Source organism: Argentina anserina, chromosome 5, assembly GCF_933775445.1.
Source record: "Argentina anserina chromosome 5, drPotAnse1.1, whole genome shotgun sequence".
Classification (NCBI taxonomy): Eukaryota; Viridiplantae; Streptophyta; class Magnoliopsida; order Rosales; family Rosaceae; genus Argentina; species Argentina anserina.
The window spans coordinates 4,260,618-4,280,182 of record NC_065876.1 but is presented as its reverse complement, the minus strand read 5'-3'; the positions used below and the strand labels follow the sequence as shown (position 1 = coordinate 4,280,182).

Genomic DNA, 19,565 nt, shown 5'->3' with positions numbered 1-19,565 from the left:
ACGATCGCATGATCAAAGGAGGAAGGATGTATACACTGGAGAAGAAGAGGAAAAGAATCCACATAGAGGAGCCTGATTCCGGCAACTCTAGTCGGACCAAACGGTGGGTTCGACAAAGGGGACAGTGTAGGACAATTCGGGAGAGTTTTCTTGGCTTGTTCGGTGAAACCAGGTTCCAAGATGCCGCCGGTTATGGCCGTAAAGTCTGCAAGGGTCTCGGAATGTGCTGACTTGGTTAAAGAAAGTTGACTTCTCAAGAAATTTAAGAACTGTCCTTTTGTCATCGACACTTACGGCAGTGATGTGACCAAAGATGTTGCAGGTGAGGATTTGTTCAACGTTTTCTTGGAGCTTGCGCAAAGAGGAACCATAGAGGATTGGATTCAGAGACTCAAGAATTTCGGGTTGCATGAAATGCACGTAAGGAAGTATACACAGTCACTACCGGGGCTCAATTACGTTCATGGAAAGGGTTTTGTGCACTGTGACATTAAGCCTGCCAATGTATTGCTAGTGCGTGAAGGTCCTGATGATACCGGGTTTGGCTCTTATGTGGCGAAAATTGGGGATTTCGGGCTGGCAAAGAGGGCTGGCATGTACAATGTGATGAAGCGTTCTGATTATATAAATAAATGTCACTGAATTGTATCTCTCTCCAGAAGTATCACTTCACAACATTCAGGAGCCGCCGGCTGATATTTGGGCATTAGGTTGACTGCGGGGTTTCGATTGAGATTCCGATCATCCCTGAAAGGGCTAAGCAATGAGGCGAAGGATTTCTTGGGGAAGTGCTTCATACTGGACCCTTTGGAGAGGTACACGGCTGAATGCTTTTGAACACCCTTTTGTGTGCAACAGTTTGACAATACGGACAGTCTCATATCGTGAATTGTTGGTTCCAAGAAGCCGAGTGTGCCAAGAACCTACTGCAATTCCTCTAGTGGGTGCAGTATAGAGTCATTGTTGTAATTGTGTTTGTAATCCTAATTCAATGTATAGTAATTCTTTGATCGGTGATCGTATGAATGTCTACTTGAATATAGATCGAGCTGTACCGAATGCCATGCTTTGATCTCTTCTATCTTCTCTTGTTTGTTCTAAGGTTGGTATTGTTAAATAACTCATAGGACTATCGAATTTTAAGTGTCAGTTCTAAACTCATCAACAGCGACCAAGCATCGATGATTATGTAAAACGCATTTATGGATTTGTAAAAATGTTTCCCTCTGCAGTGATTAGCTTCAAATGTCTAATGGTCAAAGTCTTTCTAGATTAAATCCTCATCTTGATATTAGACCATCAAGGCATCAACTACACGAGTTCATATACAATCACAAATCGAAATACTAACCTCTTCATCTTGTTTCAACTTGTTCAAACCTTCGAGCATTAACAATTTCTTCAATAAAAGGGACTACCTTCTTTAGATTGATTTGTACTTAAAAACTGATCTATTTTAGGATTATATCGATTACAATGTGTTGTCAGGATTTAGAAATCAAGAACGTGGTTGCTGTAAGTAGAAATTGTAGGGCCGCTTCGAATGAACTGGTTTAGATAGCTATCTGGAGTCTGAATGTTGCAAAAGTGGATGAAACAATGGTCCATTACTTGTGGCCTTACGCAAACGGAAAGGCAGTCTGGAAACCTTCTATTGAAATGGTGTGTAAACTTTGGCACGAACCAGCTTCCATTGACCTGTTTCTGCAGGTTGCTTTGATGTCTACAGAGGAAGGAACTACAGCTCTCTGCAGTGGCGGCAAGGCTGATCAGAAGCAATCCAAATCGGCTACCCTAGAGGAGCTCGACTAGGGAAAGTGGCTACCAGCTTGGCAGCTCGTCAGCCATGGGAATTCTAGGGGCAAAGCCATTAGTTTTAGCTCTTTAGCAGCTATGCATGGATTAGAGAGCTCTGTATGAGAGAAGGCTACAGAAATGTGGAACTGGAGACTGTTGCATCTAACGTCATCCTATTGGACTCTGATGACATTCCTATGTTGATGCCATAATTTGAAGCACTGAAAAGAAGGAAGACGCATCGAAGTTAAAACCACAATGCACTTTGGCAAGGGAAGCAGTGAAGGCTGTTGCCAAGGTTGGAGAAGTCCTGGATAATGATAAATTTTTCTGAATAAACATGATGGAAGAAAATAACTGCAAGACTAACACCAGCACTTCGGTCTCTCAAATTGCTAGATTGTTCATAATTTTCTCGACAGAAAGTAAGGTCAAATCTCTTTTCCATGTCCTCAGTCCTCCCTTTCAAAATTTGTGTCTATCCCACCACCATATGATCAGGGGTTCAATCAAAGGTCAGAGACAAAGCCTAAATCACAGATCCTCAACTTTGGATTATGAAATGAAACCCGTCTAAAAAATTCATCTCCAAAACCTACTGATGAAGCCCTTTGTTTCTTTCTTCATCCTATTTTGAAGAGATGGGAACTCAATATGATCATAGGCAAGGTCTAGAACAATTGGATTGCGAGGAATTGTTTGGAAGGGAGGAGGGAAAGCTTCAATCCGCGCACCACTTCTCACATTTGAGTCTCCAACCGCAGATTCGTAGACCTCAAGTTTCTCAAGGAGGAATTTCTCCTGCATATCAGGTCAAAAATAACCCATATAAGAACAAATGTGTTTAGACCTTAGCAAACTTTGCTACATCTCGAGCAGAATCACATAAATGCTCATCTAAACTTATACACATTAAAGGTACTTTAGCAGTTTAGCGAGATAACAATGCTTATGAGTTGGACAACCAAGACAAGACGCAACAGCTACCTAGAATTGTAACAAACAAGGAAAAATGGCATGGACAATCCAAGCCAGGCCACACAGAATTAGGGACAATACCTCTTAAACTACCAGAATTCATATTCAACCAGACCTGGTACACAAACCCAGATCACATGGACCAAACATTGCATTAAATTGAAGAATGATTAGCAGGACACAGGATCTCCGTGAGAAGTCCTAAAGGGACCTAAACTATGACGGAAAATGGCATGGACAACCAAAGCCAGGCTACCTAGAATTAGAGACATATAGTACCAGAATCCATATTCAACTATGCCCGGTACACAAACCCAGATCAAATGTACCAAACATTGAATTAAATTGAAGAACGATTAGCAGGATACAGAATCTCCTTGGAAAGTCATACTAAACTATGGAGGTTCAGGATATTATTTGTTTATGACCTGATGAAGAGATAAAGCAAAATGCATACCTTCGTGTCAACTCCAGATATATAGATATTAGAAATTTGTTTCGACAAATTTTCAGGAGCCTTCAGCTCCTCCATGATTCCTGTTGCATGCTCTATGCAACTGTTAGATCTGCATTCATCGCACAATAGCTTCAACTCTTTGATCACCATCTGCTAATATGAGAAGGGAAGAATAAGTAAAAAGTAGTTGTTCATCAAGAAAGATTTATAGTAACAGTGGAATAAAGTGAACTTTTGATAATGTCAATAACTGAACAAACCCTAAACTATAAATTGTTTAACTTGAAAGGACATTTGTGTTCCCCATTTACATGGGTTCTCAGATGTGTATACTGCTGCTGCTAGTACAAAAGCAACTGAAATATATTGATTTAAACGAAAGACCAGACATATTACAAAATTCTCTTGCAAACATACAGCAGAGAAAAGTAAGAAGCCTACATACACACCTGATCAGCAGAATCAACAGCTTGGAATTTGTGAAGGGCATCCTCGGCAAGACTGCGAGCACGGCAATACAATACATATGCTTCCACCCTCTTACCAGCCAAACTATACGATCTACCCAAAAAGAAACACCTGCCAAAAAAATTGGAAGCCAATAAATTGACAAAACAGAATGACATTTCTTGACACCAAATGAAAGCCTAAATGATTCAGTGAGCTCTTGCCATTCTTAGCTCTTGTACGGGACAATAGAGAAAAAAAACATATAAGAACGATGGAAGACCTTTCAGCTCGGAAAGCCAAACTTTTACGCTCACATTCTGCAGCATATGCCGCTCTCCCCTCTGATTTTACCGAACTGACTAAATCTGAAAGATCAGCTGTATTCTGCCAATAGTAGCAAGAATTGCACAAGATTATGAATTGTTAACATGAGATATTCAGCAACTAAAACTCAGCAGAAATAAAATAGAGACAACCCACCTGTAATAGGAGATCATATAAACGGACAAGCTCTTCCGGCTTAGTAGTTCTCTCGTTTTTGTCATCTCGTCGTTTAGTGAGCTTGCTCTTTGCAATGCTAACCAAAAGTTGGTTACGCTCTATGGTCCGTTGTCCTAATACAGCACTAACAGCTGTATCAAGGCCATTCAAGTCCTCTTTGACATTTTCAGAACCACCTGCGTTTACCTACATACAAAATAATGATGAGTGCTCAAATAACAAAATAGCTATATCAAATGGGGAAAATAAAAACAGAGTATACGAAATAAAACAGTGTAGATTACACACCAAATCACTCCGAATGAAGCTCCTTGCCTCATGATATGCAGTGAAAATTTTGTCAAAGATGGCTAGTCTTTTCTCTGTAGGGAGTGAATTAGCTGATGAACCAAGTACATCTTTCTCCAATTCTTGAGCTGAAAAAGTTTTGTCATCCAAACAAAAGTGTGAATAAGTATTGAGATTATACAAAGCAAAAAAAAAAAGCTTCCCGAGATGAATCATTAACCAATTTTTCATCAGAATGTAATAGACTCATAAGTTGCATACTGAAATGATTAATGAGGACGTGTTCATTTTTGTGGTTCGCAGATCCATTAATTATTGTTGTTTCAAAAAATTCTAACAGTCTTTTCAGCTAATTTTCTTCTGACAAACATAACTCCAAAGTATAACTGATTGACACACGTATACAGACAGATTGTATGAATAACAAGAAATATCAGTTCCTCAAATGTCACCTATGAACTGAAGAATGACCATTGAAAAGGCTAAGATAAAGGCAATCATATTGGAGTTATACTAATGAAATTACTAACCTTTTAAAATAGAAACCCGAGTTTTTGCATTTGAAATTGGAAATCTATGACCTAGCCAATGAAACTCTGTCATGGAGGCAGCCTGTTGAGATCTTGCCTCATCCATAACAGCCTGCAAGCAAGTTTGGTAAAACCATTAGTATTAAAAGAAGCCTCCTTGAGAGAGAGAGAGAGAGATACGAGACGCCTAAGACAGATATAAGAAATAAAAAGCATCACATCTAAGAGTTGATCTAACCTCTAATTTAGCCTTGAAGAGGTCCAAAGCAGGTCCTTCCATCTCACCAATATGTAGAAGTTCAGAGCCTTGAAGATTTGACTCACCAATTTTATGTAGACAGTACCGGATACTAGGTTCTAATTCCTCAACACGCTCACGGCATAAAACTTGATTTTCCAGGTCCCCATATTTTGCAAGTTCCTCATAAACAGCCCTACAACATAACCATAAAGGTAAGAAAACTATATTTCCTAACCATAGAATACTCGAATATGCACAAACATATCCAAAATCCAACTAATGACAAAATCCTGCTTCTGCTTAACCATAATTGTGGTACGGAAGGCTCATTATTGACTAATATCTCAGATTTTCTTTCTTTCTCTGGTGAACTTTTCAGATGTTAATATGTTTACATTTAGCCAAGTTCAAATATGGCGACACAATTTTAAAAATGGGTCACAGTTACCATGAAGGAAATATTTGAAGAGTTCCCTGAAGGAGAATTCAAAAGTTCACAAGAAAGAAGTGAAGACCAATTATTCGAGGCACAGTAGCAGTGTTTTTTCCCGTACTTTTTAGGTACAACTTGCTTATTAAATAGACATTGATAAAAGCAGCAAGAAGAATTAACCAATATCAATGTATATAACATGAGATGAAAATGCACCTGGCACTTTTGAAGTTCAGTAATGCTGTGTCCCAATTTCGATCTTGTTCAAACAACAGGTTTCCTTTCATAAAGGAGGCGTAAGCCTGCATATTGAATTTAAAATTTAGCAAGGTAGGAAAAAACGTCAGTCATTTGGAAATAATTTATCTTAATATAAATCAAAGGTTAGGCATACCATACAACCATAAACAGTTACACAATCCATTAATCATCCGGAAACATCATGTTATGATCTATAAATAAGACAATATCTACAAATGTAGGACACAGCATGACGATTGATGACCATGTACAACACAAAGCAATGTTGACGTACCTCAGCTTCCAAGGAAGTTCTAGAGTCTCCCTTAATTGCAGACAATTGTGCAAAAAGAGTAGCCCATTTTACTGCCTTCCTCAGCCTACCAATCAGATAGATTCGCTGACGAGCATTTGGACCATCGGGAACTTGCCTTTTTTCCATGGCATGGCTCCAAGCCCTCTCTGCTGTATATAGAACCACATGCAGAAACCTATCAAAAAGGCAAATCAGGCACACACAAGAACGCAACCTGAACCCGTCCTTCAATTTGACAAACAAAATGTATGACCACAGGACACACCTCACTTCAGTGACAGTCAATTCGGTTATCGCTCGGCGGTTGTACCTGCCACGGCCGTGTGTGAACTTCAATGACTTATACAGCCTCCTCAACCTCGCAGTGCAATACCTCCTGCAAAAAAAAAATCGATACAAAAATCACAACAAACTGAACCTAAAGCACACATTCCACTAAACAATCACAACGATTTCGATTCCGCAATGCACACAAACACACCACACCATCACCAAAACAACAGTTTCATGAAGCAAAAACTGAGCCGAACGCAAGCTCAACATACCGATAACGAGTGTAATCCCCATGGCGCAAGCCATGTTGCATTTGAGCAGATTTCAACAGCTGTAAAACTGTAAAATACGGACTATATATCAACAAACCGCACACAAATTCGATAAACATATGAATCGAAAAACGAAGATAACGATATCGGAGAGCAACGAATCGGAAACGAACCGTTGATTGAGAATTTAGGACCGATCTGATCGGAGGTGTTCGGATTCTGATTGTCGATCTCCATAGCCGACGTCGTCTGGTTCTGGCTCTCCTTCTTCATCTCAAATATCTTTCATTAACAAATCACACCAGCACTGATTAGTTGAGAGGATTAGGGGAAGCAATACGGCGTTGTTTTTGGGAGGCGGGGAATGCAAGAGACTACGGAGATTGCGGCGGACGGAATCTACCTGAGATTGCTCCGGCGGCGATTTCGCAGTGACCTCTACGTTGGTACCAGCTTCTCTGTTTTGGCTGTGGACCTTGGTCCCTTATTTTTCTATCTAAAATTTTCGACGTGGTAAATACCTATATACCAAAAACGAAAATACCTATATACCAAGATATACAGAGGGGTATAAATGTCTTTCAGAACATTGACGAACGTATAAGAGCGTTCGCGGCGCGAATCCGACAATCTCCGACGCGTTTCCGACCGAATTATTGGGAGATTAGACATGAAAGACTAGAAGACTCATCGGTTATGCGCAAATTTTCCCAAAAGTGTGACTGAGAAGATCATGTATGTTGGTGAAAGACAATTGTGCCCCTCAGTGTTTCCTCAATTGATTTTATGAGTTTTAATTTTTTTAAACAGTCATTCTCGCAATTTCGGCCTGGGTAAAGGATAGTGGGCTGAACAATCTGGGCCTCAAATTCTCTTAGTTTCCCTCTAAAAAAAGAAGTGCTCAAGTGCTTTGATAGTTCGTGAAGGTACGTGCCTTGAAGGTGTTTGATGAAATGCTTCACTCACGTCCTCTCCCTTCTGTTATCTGTTTCAATCGATTATTGTCTCTTCATACATTTCATTAGTTTCATACCTGGTTTAGATTTCTCCAATCTTCTACATAAGGTAGTTTCATTCTCAAACTTTATCTTGACAGGTTGTATAATTACATATATTCTGCTACTGTCAAAAATCTGATTTACATGGAATAAGACAGCTACATGTGGTGCATGCAACTAAGTGTGTGCAGGCAACTAAAAGTGGAGTTGTATGTGATGCACTCAACATTCACAGCTAGAGTGTTGCAAATGGTTCTTCAATATATTATGTATGTGTAGATTGATTAAGATATAATATATTTCCCTCTATGGTTAGTGATCCAGTTGAGGGGGAGAGAATATTATTATTCTCTATAACCTTGCAGAGAAGTAATCAGAGCTTTCAAAGATCATTTTTGTGTAAATAGTGGTTTGTATCAATATTGCTGTGATATGCATATCAAATAGCTCTCTGATCTATCAGTACTATTGTTATTGTAATCTTCACTTGTGTGGTGAATTCAGTGACAGGTTCTTAACAAGCAATCAAGTTGCACTCATTGGAATCAGGGTTATGAAGCTTATTCTTTTGGTATAGATACAGTCAGGTAACAAGTTAGCAAGTGGTGCTAGTAGAGATTCAGTTGTTAAATCTCTACTTATATTCTGTACTCTTGATCAACTCAATATAGTAGATTACGTGTGGACTACGCAAACATTCTCGCAGTGGTTTTCACCTTTATGGTTTCTACTGTAGTGAAAATTCATGTGTGTGATTTATAGTCTTGTTGTGTTCTTCTGTTATTCTCTTTACGAGTACTTTCAGTTCGATTACTCCAAAATCACGGATTGTAATTCAAGAAGGGAACATGAGTCCCACTACTATTATTTTGAGACAAGCAAAAGTAGAACAAGTAGCACCACTGCTTGGCGTGAAACTTCGTGTTCGAATATCCACTGGAATTCAGATGGTAAATATTGAAAATGGAGCAGGTATATATACCACCGGAGCAGCTTAGTTGGATCAAGAGCAGTGGAATCGATCCACCAACAGATCCATCAATTTAAACTATTAGAATCAGTTTAAATTGCATGTCCACAAAAATCCACTGATACAGACATGCAGCTCGGTGTTGCTATCTTTCATGTAGATTCATCGATTCATATGAAAGAATGAAAATATATAAGTTGGAGGCTTGGAGCTGGAAATATGTTGACTAAAGAATAATCCTAGTGCTAACTATGATGATAAATTTCTACACTACACATGACTGACATGAGCACTATAGGTGCTACTGCATTTTGTTATGTCTACCAAGAAATTCGTACCAAGTCTATCATGATCTTCAACTCTTTGGTTGTTTCTGTTCTAACTTCTAACTACCACTGCATCATAGTTTTGGTCGTTGTCAACTAATTTAGGAGTTAGGACTCTACCATTGTATTGTGATAACAATTTTGAACTTAATTTCACATCCGTGTACACTGAAATTCAATGAAATCCTATTAATTGATTTGGCAGACTTTGGAATAATAGTTTCGTTTAAACTATATAGCTAGGTTGGTTCAAACTCTTCATTACGGGTATATCAGTCTCATCATCTATGTTGCCTGGTGCTTATTGTGGCCATATTACTTTGACTGACTAGTTCTATGTGCAAGCTAGCAGTCAAAATTTTATTCTAGTTGTGAGAAGGGCCATATAATGGTTAGTGTTAAGTAACTAAACTGGAATCATAACTGATACTAATGACATTTGAAAGAGGAAAATCATCAAAATCAATTTATGAAGCACTACTACAACTGAGAAGATCGAAGGACCTTAAAAAGGCAAACAAATCCCGACTAATTAAACAAGGCAAAAGAAATCCTCGAAGGCAATGAAATTGAAAACATATATAAAACATAAAATGTAGTATTAATTAGCTCGATCTTCACTTGGGGGGAGGGAAGAAAATTGCATCAGAGGTTCTCTTGGATCGGAAGAGCTTCTCAGTAGCTGAATCGACGTTAAAGGAAGCCTCAAGCACCTGAGGAGATAATGCCTTCCAAGCACCAATGCTTCCGGCCAGATGAGTGAATATTGGATTTGGGGTGGTGATGATCGAGAACCACTCCAAGCCTTCCGGATCAGCAATCTTTGAAACCACAAAGAATCGAGGAACGATGAACAAGTTACCAGCTGTAACAGTAGTTTCTAGAACCCTCTTCCCATCAACGCCTACAACTTGGACGCGGCCACTACCCCTAACAATATAGGTTACCTGCAATGCAGAGTCGCAAGAAAATCCAGGCGAGCACATTGCACTTCCATCCAGCCTAACCAAATCAGCACCGAGTCCGACCTCACCCACCAGAGGAAGGTTCTTAGTATTCAAGACAACAACTCGTCCACCACCCTCAATATCAACATCGAGAGGAGCTTCTTCACAGTTCAATGTCATCCCATCTCTGTGTTCCTTGTTTGGCTCAGGCATATTAGCAGCCCCCAACTTAACAATGCCCTTGCCGGTTTGGTTGCCAACAAGAGTCTTCACAACATTCTCCTCCAAATCCCATGCACGACCAACAAACTCAGTTGAGAAGCCAGTGAAAATTCCATTGGAGCCATTGAGATAGAAGTCAGTGAACTCTCCCCTCTTGTGAGCTGTTTTGGTGTCACCCAAGAAAAGAACCACAAACTCAGTGTCGTCCTTGTTGTACCACCAAGTGATAACTCCAAAAGGGAGGGCAATAGCATCACCCTTCTTCACTGGAAGAACCTTCTCTTCCTTCTCCGGCAGAACAATTCCGACTACTCCATTGCCTTGAAAGACATAAGCAACTCTAGCAGAGTCAGAGTAACTGGGGACAGCGAAGCCATCCTTCTCCAGAGAGAGCTTGGCAGCTCCGATGTCACCTTCACGGAGCATGGGAAGCTGTGACGGGGACCAGGCAGAGTAGGAACCACCATCTCCTCCATAAACCTTCTTAGCCAACCTTGGTGTAAGATCAATCTCCATCTTTTCTCTAATGCAGAAAGCAGAAAACCCAAACTGAGAGCAAAGTGACGACAGTACTATCAAGAACAATAAATGTGAGAGATGAAAAGTACAGATGTTTGGGGGTGTATATAAAGGGGGAGCATAGGACTTAGGAGTGTATCGTCTTCTACATGGATAGAGATTCGATGGGGAGTGGTATTTTGATTACAACAGAGATTTCATCTGAATTATCGTAACTCGGATAATATTTAGCTTAAGATATCGACATGTAATGAAAGGGGAGGTAGTTTTGATTAAAATAGGGGGCATACAGTACATGAATTATCCTACCAGGATTCCTACTACTGTAGCTCGTATTGGATGAGGAGTTAGTATTAGATTACAATTAGGGATATATGTGACTAGCTTGTTCGTGAGAATAATCCAACCCTGATTGATTAACCTAATTCCTAAACAGTTTGGTTACATGATAAGACAATATCCTAATTCAACTAGGAAAGAAACCCCAGTTGCGAAATGCATATCAACATTCATGTAGCCAAGTAAAATTTGTTATTATGCAGAGTGGAATTACATGCATGCAGGAAAAACAAAAACAAGATTTTATTGGTGGTAACTGATAGTTTCATTACAAGTACTAGGAATGGAGTTTTCTAATTCCATTCTAATGTCTTATATTAGAATCAGTGCATGAGAATTCAGTACCACAGCTGAAGTGTTGACTGAACTCTGATGGCACCTGAAGAACTGAAAAAACATATAGGTGATATAGCCCACGTAAAACTAATGCTTGGAGATCTGCTTGGAGATCAAACACTTGGTTATCGACCCAGTACAAGAGAGAGCATCTGTAACTACCTTTAATTTTCTGCAGTCGAGTGCTTGGACAAGAAGTTGATCGTAAAAGTTCGAATTTCCATGGGAGCCAGATCCACCACCAGCTTTGTTGGATCAACAGGTCCTCCCCTCAATGTTTTTGGTTCTTCTTCAGAGGAGCCTGCTACTTTCCATGCCAGTCTCTTTTTCTCCATTTCAGCTCTTCCTTGATTAGCAGATAAGCTCATTTCTGTTATTTTCTTTATCTGATCAAAAGGTAGACATTACTCTGAGAACGCTGATGGGTAGTAGTCACTAGTCACTAGTAATAAGAGATCAGTATCAACCTACCTGTTTTTTTGCAAACACTTTTTTAAGTTCTACACTTGCCATAACAGAAAGATCCTTGTCCTCTTCAATCTAGCATTTTTTGCAATTCACAAGAAAAATCAAAGTCTAATTAGACTGCATAATTTAATATGCATGTAAACTGAATTATCAGTGCATGAGAAAGAAACTAATTAAACCTCATATAAATGTGCCAGGCGGAAGAGAATTTTTCCATTTTCCAGTTCCTGCAGAGTTCAAGAAATGAGATCAATAATGTAATTTCGGTAATATTTAATAGGGGGCTGCCGTGGAATTCATGATACATTGTACATTTGTACTCCGATTCATTAGGAGTGCAGAGTTGAGTTCTTTAAACATTTCTTGGTACCATAAAGATACTGAATACCTCACTTTAGAGGTGGCAAGTGGGCCGAAAAGCCCGAGTCTGGTACGGGCCCGGCCCGTTAAAAATCGGCTCAGCCCGAGCGCGTTATTGTAATTGACCGAGCTGGGCCTAGATATTTTAGCCCATGAGTTTATATAAATATTTAAACAATTATAATAACGAGAATTGAATATTAGACATTTTAAATATAAACTTCTTGATTATTTCATTATTTTAATTACATTATGTCACAAATATCATCAAAGTAATAATAAAAAATTCATAGTTTTGACATAGGTAACGTTTTAGAAATAAGATTATCAAATGTGTTGTAGTATTTTATTTATTTTACTATTCTAAATAGTTATATAAAACAAATATTTTAATTACACAAATGTTTTTGTTAATTGTGTCTTATAATGCTAATGGGCCGGCACGGGCCCGAGCCCGGCCCGACATGAGTTTGGGTAGTGGGTCAGGCCGGGTTTAATATTTAAGCAAATAGACCGGCCCGAGCCCAGCACGAAAAATAAATGAGCCGGTCCGAGCACGAGCACGGGCACAGTTTTGACGCGCTTAAAATAGATCGGGCCGGCCCGGCCCTTCCCGTTTGCCATCTCTACCTCACTTTCACCAAATAAAAACAAGGTGGTTTGGTTTTTTTGATCAATTTCTTGATGAGAATTGCACACCTGGATGGTAATTATTGCAACATTATCTGGTAAACTGTAGGAAGGATCCATTCCTGAAAAGGTTGTCACATGAGATTTTATCCAGTGATCTCCATCCTGCAAGAATAACAAGTCATTTGAGTTACAGATGAACCACACTATCAAAAAGAAGCCCTTCAATTTAATTTTTATACCTGTTCCGTGAAGGCTAAAAGAAATGGAGAGTATATCTCCTGACCAAATGATCGACGCCATTTAGCTCCCTCTCCTATAGGATCAAGTCTGAGATAGTACTTTCCTGTGACCTGTCAAAGCATTTTAATCAACCAGCTGCTTAATTTTGATCTGTGTGGACACTTCAGACCATAAATTGGTATTTGTGATCTCACTGTTAGTCCTTTGCAATCATCTTGTATGCAAACAGTTTCATTTAGTGCTTCACCAACACCTCTAGCGTCATCATAGAGCAATCTCCTAAAAAAGTGGAAACTCCATTTTCATTACTTCCGCAAGTACAACATAGGCAAATATAGTTTGTTACTGACCATGTATGAATTACAATCAAGATAAAGACAGAAAGAACCTATGAATCATAAGTTCCAATTGTCCATCCACAATGCTGGAACCACCCACAGATCTATCTACTAATACTGACAGCTCTGTGCTGTTATCTTTCGTGTAGATTCCCAGGTTGATCTGAAAGGACAGATGGTCATGTAAATAATCAAGTCATAAATAGTTTTAAAAATTGAATTAGACTTCTTAAACAGTATGTACAAAATGATAGGTGGATGATACCGGATAATAATTTCCAGCAACAGGTTGATTCACTTCCAGGTTCCAGTCTTTTCTATAGTTTCGAATCTGCAAGAAAATAAATGATCTAAGACAATGTAGTTCTAAATCATAGACTCACTCGTTCTACAAACTAGCAGACAATGAAACATAATGGTATTCATAGCTTGCAAACAGGTTTTATACATTTGATTTTATACCACAAATGATAGAAAAGCAGAAAACCTACTCTTTCAATAAAATCACGCCCATTAGAATCTGTGTAGAACTGTTTATTGGTCTTCATGCTGGTTGTAATTTTTGTTACAATCTCTTTGCCAATGCCATCATCAATTGGAATAGGCCCAACCTGAAAATGAGAATGTTATTTTAAAAAGAGAAACTCCCAAATTGTAATTATATCAAATTCGCATGATGATATAGATAATACATTATAGTGATTATACATGGCAGTTAACTCACAGTAAATTCAATTTCAGCATGGTCTTTTTCCTTGTACACTCTAGTGACCTGTTGAAGCATGAAATTAATGTTAACATCAAATCATCAATTATGATATAATCATTCCAAATGCCTGTTATTCTCTCATGCTTTTACTTTGAGCATTAACAATAAAAAGGTCTCACACAATGAATGATACAGTGGTGAAGTAAGTCATGAGTACTGGAAAATCACCTGATATATCCAAGAGTTGATCCTCTGATGTACTTCATCTAACAATGGACCCCTCAGAACAGTAAGAGAAACCTGAAAATTATAATGGTAATAAACTTCCCTATTTTTCACTATTATTGCCGAATAATGTCCAACACTCATCGTGTCGTACCTTTCCTTCAGAGTTAATGGGATATGTACCATTAGGACGGAAGATATAAGCTCCAGAGGCCTTCAAAAACAAAATCAATGGAAAGTTAGTCTTTGCTGGACACAAATAAATTTAAAATGTCTCTTAACAGCAATACAATCATGACCGGCAGACTATAGGAAAATACGAAATGGTCTTTTTACCTGTAAATCAGATTTATTTGCATGGGTTCCATCATCTCCAGGGTAGTAGCTAAATGATTGATCTACCGACTGTTTGACCTGCAATTGTAACCATGATACAAAACTTCAGATACATATATATAATACATAGTTACTAAAGGCAAACAAACAGGTTTTGAGCACAAAATTTCTTGGAAACAACTCAACAAGTATTGGAGAAAAAGTTCTTTAAAAAAAGTACTTGAATTGAAAGAGAGCATGTCAGCCAGAACACATACCAAGCTTCTACTGTTTGTGTATTCAATTAGTTTTCCATCATTCCCAGAATAAATGAGTTTCAAGCTCCCTGGCCCCACTTCAATTTCATTTTTTTGACTTTGTTGTGTCTTCTGCACTGCAAGCCTCTCTGAAGTAGAAGTAGCTGCAATCGCAAGATGAAACAAAATCTAAGAATGCAGAATAATCTTTCCAGTGTCTTGCATGAGTAATGAGAATCAAACATATTGGAATTTAAAGGTTAACCTTTCTGTTTGGCACTTGAGATAATGTAAGTGCTAAAGCCAAGAGGTGGTACAGTTGCTGAAAATGCAAGCGAATAACCTGGGGTCACACTTAATGATATACCCAGATATGCTTTAACAAGGTTGTTTCTTATGCTTAAGGATGCATTAAGCAGGGGTAGAATCTGTGATTCAATTTCTTTTCCAGTAGGGTCCTTTACAATGACATTTTTACTGACAACCTGTACAAGGTCAGCGAGATGTGATCATCCAGCCAAAAGATCAAATCAACTAATCAAGTGTTCAAAACAAAATAAACCACAGAAAATAATTACTTACAGGAATCTTTATCACATCCTTTCTTTTCCATCCCAGAGAATTATAGACAACAATAACCTACATCATGAAATTAACAACTTTTACTTCTTAATTAATATCAAAAATATATATACATAGAACAGAGCCAGACGTTTTCCTAATCAGAACAAAGGGGAGAAAATGTCATCATAGAACTATTGCTCACCAGGTCTTTCCCCTTTGAAAGATCAACTTCTGACGATGGACAGTAGCTAATGTTGAGAAGCGGGCACTGAAACAGAATATAATTGAAAGAATGAGACCAAAAGATAGATGAGGTGTCAGTATGTGCTATGTACTAGGTGTGGAGGGAAACAGCTCAAAGGTAAAAGAAAAAGGAAAAATTATAATTGCCTGTTGAAACTCGGTTGAAACACTCTTGCAATGAGCTTGTGATGGCTCTGTCATGCAAGCAAGTGATTCTGCAACAACTTTCTCGGCCTGCAAAAGAGAATTGAGTGGAAAGCACATTGGAGCATAAGAAAAAAAGTATATTAAGTACTAGGAATCGCAGTAGCAAGAAAGTTTACCTCCACATAACCTATTGAAAGCCGTTTTGCATAATCATCAGCCACATGCTGCTTAGATGTGCCACTAACTGCATCATGATGCTGAGCAATTGCTAAAGCATCAGCAATATAATCTGTGTTGGGCCCTGATTTACTTCGTCCCTTGAAAAATTCCAATTGTCTTGCTGCCTGTTCATAGATTGGCACCATTTACATAAATCTTGGTCATGTTGTCATTCTAAAATCCTAAAACACAATTCTTACGGATACAAGCTTAAGTGTTTCCAAAAGTATACCAAATAGTAGCCACTCATCACTCTGACATAGCCTTTAAGGGCCGGTCTGCTTGTAAAATATCCAGTCCAGTAAGCATTTACATGGTCAGCATATCTGATTAAAAAAACAAGATTATTGGTCAACAAACAGGAAAAGAAATGAATACCTGTTAGTGACTTTAAATCTGGAAAATTTAAACTCACGGAAAGAAGTCATCACTCTTAATCGGCCATGACTCATCTGCTGCGTATTTGGCATCAGTATATATTGATGGGGTTGAGTACAGGGCATTGACACGCCCATCCTACAACCATGAAATAGTAATTCCAATAGCAGGGAAAGTGAATGAAGTGTTTAAATATGATGCTATTGAAATGACAAAAAATGCACAGATACGTGAACTAACTTGATTCACATAATTGATGAATTTATCCATCTGCCGGAACCATGTATGAGCATATTGATACTTAAAATCTGTTCCCATAGTCCACATGATATGATTTGTACGAGTAATGTTTGCCTGCAAGAGAGAGACCGGTCAATACACATCTTTGACAAAATTGGACTCCTTGTAAAATTTTACAAAAGGCCTGGAAGACCACTCAAACTGCAAAGGTGATGAATTCTTAGACATACAAGTAAAATGCCCCTTGTCTTACTTGTAACATTGCAGCAGATACGAAATCATTAACACGGTTGGGCACATTGTAGTCAAACAAATCCATATCATCCTTCAAACAAGGAAGCAGAACAGATAAGTCTAGAAACAGAAGCAAAAGATAGATGTCTCCTATGAGATTATGTGGACTTACTTGTACAATAGGGGCAGTGTCATCAACTTCAAAGTAGAAATTATCACTTGGAGGTTCATAGTTTGCAGGAAATGCACCAGCAAAAATCTATACGTGCAAATTGCTTGATTAGTAAGCAATTAAGATTCATGACTACATAGTATATAAACTTGGAAAAGGAATAGCAATCTATCTACCATTTATATTTATATTCAGCTGAACTGAAAAAAGAAAAAAAAAACGGCTAATCACGCAGTCCTACTATATTATGGACTTAGAACGAGATGATGTTGCAGCACACACCTGCGCAGATGAACCTAAACTCTTAGAACCCCGCCACACAACCTCAAGGCTTTTGTCAACTTTTCGTTTAGCTCTGTCTTGGTAATCAATTCTCCCAAAGAAAAGAGAGTCAAATCCAACCTATCCCAACAAAGGAGCTGTGAGCCAACTTCTAAGAGACGATTTCCGATAGTTAACATTTTACAAACAACAAGTTAAAAAGAAAGAACATAGACCTCAGCCCCCAAAAGGTAAGCCTGCACAGCAGAATGTCCAAACGGATCAATCTGCCAGCCAATTCTTGGAGTCACATTGAATTCCTGTTTAATAAATCGATGTCCCAGAGTCGTCTGATCAATCATATCAATGTAATGGGGAGCCGCCTCATCGTGCATACACATCCCCCCATTTCTGCAACCCAGGAAACCATAATAACATCACTAACTTTATTCAAAACTTCCGAAATTTGATCTAAATTTCAAACCTTTAATACTTCTAGTATGCAAAAACTCTGTTATTTTCATCTAAGAATCAAAAGTAACATAAAAGATCGACAGTGCATTTATACATGAGCTCCAGCTGACCGGAGCTGACCAGCTCCTTGACTGTGTCCTGAACCTCCTCGCTCTGATCTCTCCACCATCTTTGGAAAAATGCCTACCCAAATTCCAACCCACATTTAGAATTCCAATTCCATCTCAATCTTGAAAAATGTAACAAACACTGAATAATAATAATAATAATAATAATAATAATAAAAGGTTAAATTTCAGTGATGATCGATCACCTGCTCAACGTATATAAACTTGCGGTTCTTATCAGCCAACAATGCCGGAATCAGCGAATCCAGCACGTTCTGCACACAAGCTCCCTGCAACATTCAAGTTCCGACTCAGCAAATTAATGGCGCATTAACGAAAAAAAAAGGATCAAGATTGAATCAAACAGAGGAAGCAAATTTAACCTGGATGGAATTATTGGAGCCAACGTAGTACTGGTCAACCGTCTTCAACCATCCGACGTCGTCGTGGGTGTGAGCCACCAAATGAACGTTGAGCTTCCCCGGAACAAGAACCGACGTCGTATTGTACTGTAAGTACTTGGACTCCGCCGCGTACAGAAACACGGCCAGTGTGAGTAAGTAAGCCACAAGCGCCATTGTAATGCGAGACCAGTTTTCCGAGAAAGATAGTGTGCTTTCCTTTTACATTGTATAGTGAAGCGGGAATATCGATGGCGATCAGAGCTGGGGATACGAATCCTTGGATTGTAGCGGAGAGTTTCTTTGTCGTTGATTTGAAGCTAAGCTAGGTGAGGCCCGGCCCTGGCCCAGTGCCAGCAGTGCGATCGCTAGACCTAAGACCGAGGGGCATAAATTTTGGTATTAAATATTAAATATGTAATAATTATCTACTATAAGAGGACTTCCTAACTAAAACAGAATTTTTTTTATCAAAATAAAATTTATATATTAAAATATTTTACAATAATTCTGTTCAACATAATTAAAATAGTAATTAAATAAATATAATAAAATTAAAATAAATAAGTGGTAATTATCTAAAAAATTAACACTGTAACTTCTCTTGTATGTTGTGCTAATAGCCTAATATATTTGATTATATCTTTAAATAAAGACTGATTTATGAAATAACTCCAATTAATATCGATGAGGATAGAGCTGGGATACGGATCGTTGGACTGTAGTAAGAGAGTTTCGTTGTCGATGATTTGATGCTAAGCTAGGTGCCTACTGCCTACTTGCCTAGGTCTCTTGATTTTTGGCTCTATGTGGGTCTGTGAGTCCCGGCAGTAACTTTGTTAGGTGGTTTTTGGAATAAGTGGGTTGGTCTTATGGCGGTAACTTTGTTGGTCTATGGGAAATTTAATTTTTAAGTTCTTGATAAGTGTCACATTTAATTGGGAAAATTTTATTGTACAGCTGTAACGAATCTCATTTCATTGTAATGCATTTTTAAACTATATTGTCATTCACTGCTTTAGCTGACCACTGTTGCTTCTTATATTTACTATATAATGAAATTGTCTATAATATATCAAAGTATTGAAACTTTAGAGTAGTAAGTATGTGAGTTTCGAAACTCATAGATCATTGCAAGCAGTTTACA

The 19,565-nt window shown here is 38.4% G+C and overlaps 4 protein-coding genes across 6 annotated transcripts; 1 reads left to right on the top strand and 3 right to left on the bottom strand.

The window, feature by feature from the left end:
• Window positions 1–8: 8 nt before the first annotated feature.
• On the top strand, window positions 9–1,812 carry LOC126794202 (uncharacterized). The gene is made up of 4 exons (XM_050520860.1): window positions 9–223; window positions 300–596; window positions 1,461–1,515; window positions 1,711–1,812. Exons 1-4 carry the CDS (start codon window positions 9–11, stop codon window positions 1,810–1,812), a joined length of 669 nt encoding a protein of 222 aa, XP_050376817.1.
• Window positions 1,813–2,112: 300 nt separating this feature from the next.
• On the bottom strand, window positions 2,113–7,405 carry LOC126793381 (uncharacterized). Of its 2 annotated transcripts, none has more exons than XM_050519885.1 (14): window positions 7,180–7,405; window positions 6,950–7,058; window positions 6,777–6,843; window positions 6,497–6,607; window positions 6,211–6,406; window positions 5,892–5,977; window positions 5,240–5,435; window positions 5,002–5,113; window positions 4,472–4,599; window positions 4,163–4,369; window positions 3,963–4,066; window positions 3,682–3,811; window positions 3,233–3,385; window positions 2,113–2,598 (listed from the first exon to the last, which is right to left on the bottom strand). In XM_050519885.1, exons 2-14 carry the CDS (start codon window positions 7,047–7,049, stop codon window positions 2,380–2,382), a joined length of 1,809 nt encoding a protein of 602 aa, XP_050375842.1. In that variant the 5' UTR covers window positions 7,050–7,058; window positions 7,180–7,405; the 3' UTR covers window positions 2,113–2,379. The 2 variants fall into 2 exon arrangements, with proteins under 2 accessions (XP_050375842.1, XP_050375843.1); XM_050519886.1 differs by having other exon boundaries at window positions 3,233–3,382; window positions 7,180–7,402.
• Window positions 7,406–9,687: 2,282 nt separating this feature from the next.
• LOC126793453 (glutelin type-D 1-like) lies at window positions 9,688–11,735 on the bottom strand. 2 transcript variants are annotated; one of them, XM_050519986.1, is made up of 2 exons: window positions 11,596–11,735; window positions 9,688–10,762 (listed from the first exon to the last, which is right to left on the bottom strand). In XM_050519986.1, the coding sequence occupies exon 2, from the start codon at window positions 10,753–10,755 to the stop codon at window positions 9,688–9,690; it is 1,068 nt and encodes a 355-aa protein (XP_050375943.1). In that variant the 5' UTR covers window positions 10,756–10,762; window positions 11,596–11,735. The 2 variants fall into 2 exon arrangements, with proteins under 2 accessions (XP_050375943.1, XP_050375944.1); XM_050519987.1 differs by having other exon boundaries at window positions 9,688–10,788; window positions 11,596–11,721.
• Window positions 11,509–18,684, bottom strand: LOC126793454 (probable alpha-mannosidase At5g13980). Its single transcript, XM_050519988.1, has 29 exons — window positions 18,401–18,684; window positions 18,224–18,307; window positions 18,005–18,093; window positions 17,673–17,847; window positions 17,458–17,577; window positions 17,176–17,262; window positions 17,023–17,094; window positions 16,770–16,883; window positions 16,567–16,667; window positions 16,384–16,477; window positions 16,109–16,276; window positions 15,933–16,019; window positions 15,745–15,810; window positions 15,561–15,617; window positions 15,244–15,463; window positions 15,000–15,142; window positions 14,743–14,820; window positions 14,561–14,620; window positions 14,410–14,481; window positions 14,197–14,244; window positions 13,964–14,083; window positions 13,738–13,803; window positions 13,523–13,635; window positions 13,329–13,413; window positions 13,134–13,244; window positions 12,961–13,056; window positions 12,081–12,128; window positions 11,905–11,973; window positions 11,509–11,819 (listed from the first exon to the last, which is right to left on the bottom strand). The coding sequence occupies exons 1-29, from the start codon at window positions 18,593–18,595 to the stop codon at window positions 11,598–11,600; spliced, it is 3,060 nt and encodes a 1,019-aa protein (XP_050375945.1). The 5' UTR covers window positions 18,596–18,684; the 3' UTR covers window positions 11,509–11,597.
• Between the last annotated feature and the right edge of the window lie 881 nt (window positions 18,685–19,565).